The sequence below is a fragment of the Morone saxatilis genome, unplaced genomic scaffold, assembly GCF_004916995.1.
Source record: "Morone saxatilis isolate NCDOM2014 unplaced genomic scaffold, NCSU_SB_2.0 Contig8, whole genome shotgun sequence".
In the NCBI taxonomy this organism is placed as follows: Eukaryota; Metazoa; Chordata; class Actinopteri; family Moronidae; genus Morone; species Morone saxatilis.
In genome coordinates this window covers 20,188,290-20,197,739 of record NW_023340257.1, presented here as the reverse complement: position 1 = coordinate 20,197,739, position 9,450 = coordinate 20,188,290, and the positions used below count along the sequence as shown (strand labels likewise).

General features: G+C 41.3%; 1 protein-coding gene and 1 long non-coding RNA gene across 3 annotated transcripts in view; one reads left to right on the top strand and one right to left on the bottom strand.

Moving 5' to 3' along the window:
• Positions 1–3,115, top strand: part of LOC118341303 — a 26,757-nt gene extending 23,642 nt beyond the window's left edge. The window contains exon 4 of the long non-coding RNA XR_004797421.1: positions 2,478–3,115. This is a non-coding gene — a long non-coding RNA (uncharacterized LOC118341303). The remainder of the gene's footprint in view (positions 1–2,477) is intronic.
• nectin3a (nectin cell adhesion molecule 3a) overlaps positions 1–9,450 on the bottom strand; it is a 31,105-nt gene that overhangs the window by 5,933 nt on the left and 15,722 nt on the right. The window contains exons 2-5 of one of the 2 annotated variants that reach the window (XM_035679527.1): positions 9,069–9,416; positions 4,383–4,682; positions 2,660–2,777; positions 877–1,028 (exon numbers count right to left, since the gene is read on the bottom strand). In XM_035679527.1, the coding sequence (XP_035535420.1) occupies positions 877–1,028; positions 2,660–2,777; positions 4,383–4,682; positions 9,069–9,416 (918 nt within the window). Of the gene's footprint in view, positions 1–876; positions 1,029–2,659; positions 2,778–4,382; positions 4,683–9,068; positions 9,420–9,450 lie in introns of both variants that reach the window. The other variant, XM_035679526.1, reaches the window with a different exon arrangement.

Here is a 9,450-nt window from a genome sequence, read left to right as displayed (position 1 = left end):
TGTGTGTGTGTGTGTGAGTGGAGTACGTGTCCAAAAGCAGCAGTTGCTTTGTTTGGAAAAGGATTAAAAAGGAGCAGAGGAGAAGTGAAAATAAAAAGAGATGCAGAGTTCTCAGGATCCACGCCCTGACTTTACAATGATGAACTCATGTTGCAAACTGTGGATAGAAAGAGGAAGCAGACGGGAGTTTGGTATCCTGTGAGTTTTCTTACAGGGATTTATGTCAATGACTGAATGGCATTTAACAAATCCAAATGTAGGGAATCCCCCTTCAATGATTCAGGGAAGTCCCGTCTCTGGCTATTAGTTTTGGTCTGAGAAGTGCTGAGGTAAACTAAACACTAAACTAAACAGAACAGCTTTAATAGTACAATATACTGTTGAATAACAAACTTCGAGGAGCACACAAATATACTTCTGTGTACTTCAAATCTGTGAACACAATTCATTATGCCCCGCTGTGAAACCTGATCTTAAACAAAACAAAGAAAAAGGTTACATGGGTGCATACCTCGCTGAACCAGCAGGGGTAAACACCCTCTTCCTTATCTGAGAAATCTAATGTTGCCAAAACCACAACAGTGGAAATGTTTGGTACTGATACTCTTTATCTGCGCTCCGTGCTCCTCTGTTGCCAGGAATGTGTGAAAGTGGATCTGGGCAGGGACATTTATATGGAGGCTTAGCTCTGCTAGAAGTGTTGAACTGAGGGCTGATCGTACTGAGAGGGTAATCTTACATCAGAAAGGCACCATGAATGTTAAAAGGCGCAGACTGCTCTTCTAACCTCTTCTTGTTGATGCATTCAAGTAAGCAGATGGTTAAAAAAACATCCAATAGCACTTAAAGAAACTGAGTGAACAATTTTAAACGTACCTTGTACCCAGAGGTTTACATCTTGACTGTGGGAACCGATGTCGTTATTCACGTCACAGCGGTATACTCCAGAGTCATTGCGCTCCAATGGGCGGGTGAAAGCAAAGCTATTGTTTGAGATCTCAACACCCTCAGGCATCAATCCATCCAACCTGTGCAAAAACAAAATGTTACATAAATCTCAGGGTGTACAGTACATCACACACAGACACAAAGTTCATACATTATGTTATTACTGAGACATAAGTATAATTGGAAAACCTCTCCACGGCTTGCAGTGGCGTCACTGTTCTGCCGGTTGTGTTGACTCGTAGGCCTGTTGCAACTATTATATGATCACATGACTGCGATAATTTAAGCTGACTGCACTTCCATCAGTGGAGGGGAAAAGCTTTCTACATGAACACAAGCTTTCAACGTCAGGGCAAAAAAAGAGAGAAAGAAAGAAAGAAAAAAAAAGAAAATAGAGAGCTTGGCTGTCTAGACTTTACTGGTACTGTCAGCTCAAATGAGACCATATTTCTTGTTTTCAAAGCAAGATGATGACAAAGAGCTGCCAATAGGCCAGTGTTGTTCTGATGCATGAACCAGTTGGAATCTTTTATTTATAGCAGGGACTCTTCCCGATGGGTGCAGCAGTGCATTCGACAGCTCCAGTGTCCGGGCTCCAAAGTTATGCTAGTGGTAATTTATAGACTGACGCTTCTTCGCTTCTGTGCTTAATATAAGTTTGTTTAAACCGAGTTTAGGGCTGTACAACTAGACCAAACAGCAGCTGGTCTGTCATGTAGTATTTCCTATAAAATTAGTTTCTCAACAAACATGTTACTTTTGTCTGTTGATCAACAAAACAAGGATGTGAAAAAAAAATATGACAACTCATTATTACTCATTTAAGTATTAAGTGTTGCCAAAATTTGTTGTTGCAGCAAACAATGTGCTACATACCAGAGTTAAATTCAGTTTCATTGAGTGTGTGAGAGATTTTACTTGAACGCATGATGAACTATTGATGAAACTGTCCAGGCTTAAGAGAACAAACACTGCCTGGCTTCCATTATTTACATTCTACAATGGCTTTGTCAATGGTCCAGATCATGTTATGTAACTTAACATTAGCTGCTGACAACCTGAAGACAAATACCAAAAGTTTTTTCAAAGTTTAACTACTGACTGCAGTCCAACATTACTGAGGGCTGCAAAATATAAAACAGTTGTGTCCCTTGAATTGAACTGCATTATTGCATTTCTCCCCCCTCTAGGACTTTACTCCTCCTTCACATGTGGCCGTTTGAAACTGCTGTAAACACTTTTGTCTCCCGATGTAGTCGGATGTCCTGTTGTATGGTACCTTCTAGTTATTTTCTAGCATAACGCAACCCTCTGAAGAACACATTTATCTACTGAGACCTTGGAAAACATGTGACCGTGTATTTCCGATGTCACTTCAGTAGAGTGAGGTTTTTAGTTTCCAGCATTAAGCCACTATTAGAGAAACTACTTAATGCACTTCTTCAATTGTTTTCAGCATTCAGTCAGAGATTCCTGCTTACACCAGAGTATGAATGTATGCGTTTGTATTTTGTTTGTGCTTATTACAGATGCAGTGTTATGAGAGTGGATGTGGCAATCTCCAAAAAATACAGACGTCACTGGAAATCATGGATTAGGATCGTAACATTATTGCAACACCTATTCTCAGGATGAAAATGTACCAACATGGTCATCCCTGGGATCACATCAAGAGTTTTTCCACAGGAAGGCAGTTTTCAGGGATACTGACCTGGTCCATGTGAACTGACTGGCAGGTGGGTTGGCTTTGGCACCACAGGTGAACCTCACATTCTCTTGACCCACGTGCCAATTTTTGTCAACTCCTATTATCGATACCACTGGTGCAACTGTAAAACAAAATAAAACAAAAGGTTATAATATTAAAGGTTTGCAATATGTGTAGGCTGTGTTATTCTTTTACCACTTAAGGTTGTTCATGCTGACTAAAATGGATTTTATTTTTATTTCAAGAGCTAAAAGACTAGGACTCAATAATCAGACACTGTGATCCCAGCAGCCTGATGACAAATGAGCTTTTCCAGAGGGAACAAAGTGTGCATTATAAGCACAGTAGCAAGTGATGACAAAAAACAAAGACTGTGCAGGACTGTAGCAGGGTACAGCATCTTCTGGTGAACGAGAGCCAAGAGAACAAACAAATGACCCTGGGTTGGTGGAAAGTTAAAAAATGACAGACTCACTCAGAAAGTAGACGTACTGCAGCTAATAATAAACTCCACTGACTCACCATGACAAAGAAAAAAACAAAGGAAGGCAGGAGGATGCCTAAATGAAGCCCAGAACATGCCACTGTAATAAAACATGGCAAACACTGACTTAGATATCCAATTTTTCATTTTGATTTCTCTGGAGGACAAATGAGGAACTCATTACAGCACACAGGAAGATGCCTCGACTCATCGTGTCCACTGACCCTTTTCACGCAGCTCGACGTTGAAATTGTGCTTCTTTTGCACTTAAAATCCCTTGCCTCTGCATTTGACATGATTTATTGAGCTGGAAAGCCTCTTTCTTCCTGTATTAACCTTGTTTTTTTGCGTCTCAATCTGCTGCCCCCAGCAGCCTCCTGCTACTTGTGTTGCGGCTGAGGTCTGATCAATATTTCATAAAATACCTTCATTAGCTTGCACTCACACAGTCCAAACACAGACTAACCCTTAGTACTTGCCAAGGAAGTATGCATCAATGATTATAACATTAAGATGACTCTTAAATGGCCCCTTTATGGGCGAAGAAGGAAAGGTAGTGAGCAGGCTATTCATAAATCAAGCTATCAGCATGGGTTAATATCGATAAGATATACTGTACCGTTAGGGCTGCACCATGAGAGCTATAATAATCATTATGTTGCTAAATACAATCACCATGATTATTCTCCTTGGTGAACAAAATCATTTTACTCTGTGGACATTCAAAATTCAATTAAAACATTTGATAATAACTAAAATGTTTAAAAAAACTGATTACTTCACTAAATTCAAGGCGGCGAGCAACATGATCGGAAGCAATTTGGTGAAATATTGTGATTAGATGATGCCACAAACCCATTCAGACTAGAACCTCAGGCTGAAGAGATTTTATATTGATGCTATTGTAGTTTTTAGCAAACGTTTCTGAAACAGCAGTAAATAGTGCATTTGTTGGGGACTGTGGATTTAGTGTGTTAGTGAGTACTACACAGAGCCCATGTTCATTGTCACCCAGTGCGATGATGTGACTCACTGATGTGTACATCAGTGTGCAAAATACATGCCCATCTTTCAGCCTCCCAAGGACTCACAGCATTGTTAAATGCTCCTTTCATTATTTCCATTTCAGAACATTGGGGAAAGGACTTAGTTATACATGTTGTCTGTACCTGACAAACAGACACCACACTTATCCTGTCAGATGTAAGAAAAGACAGCAGAAATGAATAATTCAGCACTTACACTGAACATTTAGTATGTAAGGTATGCGGAACTCTGTTTGCAGGGCCGGATGGCGAACCACACAGGTGAGCGTCTTCCCCTGGGCGTAGCTCTGCGGTTGCCACATGTAGTGCACATGTGTGGTGCTGGTGCCATTGGGCTCATCCTGACTTTGTTTCTCACTTCGTCCATACAGCTCCGTCTCCCAGAAAACCTCAGCAGCAGGACGGCCACGCTCCGCTATGCAGGTGGCCACCAGTGACTCATTCCCGCCGTCCAGCAGAGCTGTGGGGCCGGCGGACACGTAGACTTTTGGCTCCACTGTGAAAAAAGAGAGCGGAGAGGAGCAACAGAGAGAAAGGGGGGAGGACAGGAAATGACAGAATGGAGAAAAGATTACAGAATGAATATTGATCTTCTGTGTATGTATATGAATAAATAATGTCAATCATGTTGTGTATGGACAGAAGGAAGTGGCCTTAATATACTCAACTGCCAGAGAGGGCAGATTGACTTCTTTCATTTCACATATATGCATTAAAAATTGATGAACCATGCTATTCAATCATATGGAGGCATTTCAGTGGAGACGTAGCTGTCGTTCATGTTGTGTGTCAAACATATTGTATTTGAGGAAGGGTAATCTATTGGTCCTACTGTATGGCTCTAGCAAAGCATATTAGTGTCTGAAGTATGTGTATGAATTTGGGGAAAAACCTTTAATATTGCAGAATCAGAGGCTACAGACAGTAAACAATGTGATGTGTTTGTATTCGACTGTGTTGTACTGGAAGATGAGGAGCTAAGTTACTGTACACTGCTCAGCGCCAAAGAGCTGGGGTAATGTTATACCGGCTTCCGGAGAATAACTGGACGTTTAGACGCAACAAGGATATTTTTCAACAGAGAGGCCAAACAGATCCATTCAAGAGGGACGTGACCAGAATAATGCAACCCTCTACCTGTTGTGCAGAGCAGTAACACAGTTTTTTGCTGCACTGGCCTAAAAACACATATGGGGTGGTGTTTAATAATCACACACTGTCAGAAATGACACTCGGGAAAGTTCAGCAAGACAAAAGAGGAGGCACTCGAAATACAAAAGGTAGTCTGCTGGGGCTGGGGGGGGACACAATGGAGGGGTGAAGTAAACTGGCTACACAGGTTACACAAGGTTACACTTCCATGTACCATTGCTAGAATTACCCCCTTGTGTGCATTTCTTCTTCTTTTGTCTTTCAGTGCACCACCTCCTCCATCTCTATCCCTCTTAAAATGCTAACAGCTGTTTCACTTACTGCAATAGTGACAGTTTTAAAAGGCGGCACGTGGAGGCAAACACCAGCCTAGTCCACAAGACAAAGCCATCACCTTTAAGACATCTGCTATCCCACTCCTCCGCAGCCGAGCAGGAGGCCCAACAACAAACTCAAATAACTCCTGGCACCCCCTTTTTCCAAAAATAAAACCTAGCGTCTCCTGTACCGAGTGCAGGGGCGGGGACGCCGTTCTCAGTCATCCACCTCACATTCTTCACTCACTTCTCTCTGCCCCTCCTTACAGACCTTGGACTATAAACAGTAGCAGCTCTATGTTAGGAGCCGAGCTGGCTAAAGCTTCAGAATAACTAAATCAGAGAGACGTGTTAATTTGGAGTTGCTGTCAGGAAGGGAGGGGAACGCATTGGACGAGTGGAAATGCTTTAGGGGAAAGGGTAACGATTTCCCTTCATCAAACTGGCTGCATTGGCCCTTTCCCGCCCACATACACACTGATCCACATACGCACACCGAACACTGACGTCAGAGTGGGAACCCCTGGAAAAAGGGGGATTTAACGGGATATTCAATGATCATGCATCACGTTTGGACATTTTTACAGTAAGATTTAGTATCAAAAACCTATAAATTGGCCGTTTTACAACTTAAAGCAGTCACTTATGGTATGACGGCAGTTATAAAATCAACAACCATCATTTTTGCTTAAGATTTTGGATGCTGCGACGCAAAAAGTCGGAGGTTAGATTAAATGCTGTCAAGCACCAAAAGAAAGTTTTTGAAGCAAAACAACCATTGTGCAAACGAAGCCACACATAGCAAACAGGTAAGAACAATGAAATGATATGCAAGTAAGCTGTTAGCGAGGGCCTCATTAGCTGACAGTTGACAGAACAAGATATATATAGGACGTATAGCAATGTGTAAGCAAAATATAGCTTTACAACACATACTGAAGAGAAACTGGGGGGAATCCAGCAGTATTTGAATAAACTGTAAGGAGAAAACATTTTTACCACCAAAAAAAAAAAAAACTAGTCAAATTTTGGCTTCAACGAGTAAGCAATTTTCAGCATCTCTCTGTGGGGGCGACTGCTCTATTTTATGACTCAGCAAAAAAAGACAACTTGAAGAAATGCAGTTCAAGTTCGAGGATAAAGCCCAAACACTTGGAGCTTGTGCAGGTAAAGAATGATCTCTACAGCAATGCTGCTTATCAATAAAATCTGCTTTGCCATCTTAATGTGTGTGAATGTTTTTTTTTTTTAGAAAGTCGATTGCTGTTTTCCCATTGACCTGTCAGCACTTTCAAACAAAGGGTCATTCTAATTCATTCACGTTATGGGTCATATTTTCCTCCTCTGGTTCCTTCCTGTTGCTTACTGGTGCAGACTTTTGGCTCACGTACTCTAGCAAAGTTCCTGCTGAACTGTTCCTTAAATCCATGGGCCTTTTTTCTATGAGAAGTTGCAGACACAAGAATGAGAGTGAGAAATTGTTGAGCCAGAACAAATACTGTGTGTTGAGTGTCTCATGACACTTATTAAACACAAGACAAGGTTTTTTATCGAGAGTGTGAGTTTCGAAATTAAGTCAGTGTCCACTGCACCTGTTAATCATTATGATGTGTGTCGTGACTTAGGCCTATTATTCTTGTGTTTGAGCCTTTTCATTGATTTACTTTAGTTCATTTGAAAGGAATGAAAATGAGGTCAAGTGCTCTCTCATAAACCTCAAAGTATAAACATAAATCAAAACTGCGAAGTCTGAGCATTTAAACTGAAACAAATGCATCGTGCACCATGTAAACCTGGGTTTAACTTAAATATATTAATATATACTGATGTGTTATGTTGGGCTGCAGCCACCTTGTCCTTTCAAAACAGCCTTGTGATGAAATGTACAAGTCAACCTAAAACATGGCAGAGATGAAGAGGCCTCTCTTCATCTCTGCCTTGGGAACTGCTGACTTTAGGTCTTGTAATTGTGATGTACTCTCTAAGAAAAATACCCTATGGGATAACCTAATTCCAACATGACATGTATCAAGTTGCAAAGAACATACATTTCCTCCATAATTACACCGTAATTACATCTCAATTGTAAAGTAGGGCTAAGCATATATTTGTATATGGGTGTGCATGTATGTGTTTGTGTAAGTAAAAAAGCTGCTCAGAGGACAGCAAGGTGTAGCTGAACTCTGCGACATCCCAGACACTGTGGCTGTCACAGCAGCACTTAATGTTACCACTCATTAGTCATCAGTCTTCTTCAGTCTCTGGAGGGAGACAAGAAACTACTGCCTACAGTGCAATCTCCTACTCTCAGCTCTGCCTGAGTGCAATTCAACCACCCATTTAGGGCTTGAAACATACACTGACCACAGAGAAAGTTCAACGTTCATGCTACTTAGAAAGGAGGTTATGTGTCAATGAAGTGTGGAATATGTGTACACTTGGTTATACTGTGTGTATAACAAGAAACAAGATATCAGGAAAATATGATAATGAGAATATGCATCACTTTCATACAAATAGCAATAAAATCGATGATGCTTTGTTGTACATTTATTTTGATTTGTTTGGTATTTACTATAAACTGTGGCCATGTTGATTTTGCTGGGGTTATCAAGGTACGGCAAATTCTTACATATAGATGATATATCAGACAAGGTGCATAGTTACATGTGCAGACACCCAAAAGTATAGCATCTTTCTTTTACAAGTTTGTCATCGGTTTCTTCTCTGCTTCTGCAAGCTTTATAAATACCAATAACGCCGCCTGAGCTATGATTTCATAATTAGTGACAAAGGGTAAGGAGGAAAGAACAAACAACAACCCTCAGTGTCTCAAGGGACATTTCCACACATTGTAGTTTTAAAACCAGCGCTACAAATTAAACTTTTTCATGCAACTTTTGAATGCAACTGAATGTCATGAGAGTCACGTTTCATCACACCCTGCAATTAACTTGTTGTTGCATGCAACTAGTTACATCAAGTTGGAGCTGTTTGACCTTTCTTGTTCTCTGTTTACATGGCCGCTACATGAGAAGAGAGTCTGCATATTCCATACAAGTGTTAATATGTGCGCTTTGTGTGGCGTGTGCAAGTGGCCTTATGGAGAACATTATGAAGTGAAATTCATTTAAACTTGGCAGCAGTTTTGCACAGAGAGTGACACTGGGGTGAGTGAGATGAGTGGGACCGCACCACAGCTGCAGATTCCTTTGGGTTTAACTTCACATGGCCTCTGTCCAGTAATTTAAAAAGCTAGGTAGCTTCAGGGAGCAGTTTATTCCTTCAGGGCAAACACTTAGTGGTCACCCAAGCTTTGCTTAATCACAAACAACAATGTCCTGCTTTGAAAAGTCACATTTAAGAACAGCACTCAATACAACGAAAAAGGAAGTGACAGAGCTTGACTTTACCTAACACATTCACCGAGGTTGATGCTTGTGTGTTGCCCAGAGGAAATGTTGCGACTTTGCAGATGTAGAACCCGATATCTGCAAAGCTAGCTCCTCCAATGGTAATGGTTGCATCTCGTACAGAAGGGGAAACAAACGAGATGCGTTTGGCGTACTCTTGGGAGATGGAGATCCCAAACTCGGGGTTGAACACTGCCAAGGTAATGGTGCCTGAAGGAAGACGACGTTCCCATGAGCTCTGTGTGAGACTGAGGTTAGGGCCCACTTCTATTCTGCAGCTCAGTGTGATGTTCTTCCCCAGCACCGCGTTTACATTCTCAGGAACAACCACCTGGTTACTGCTCACACCTGCTGAGAGAAAAGGAGAGATTCAGATAAACAG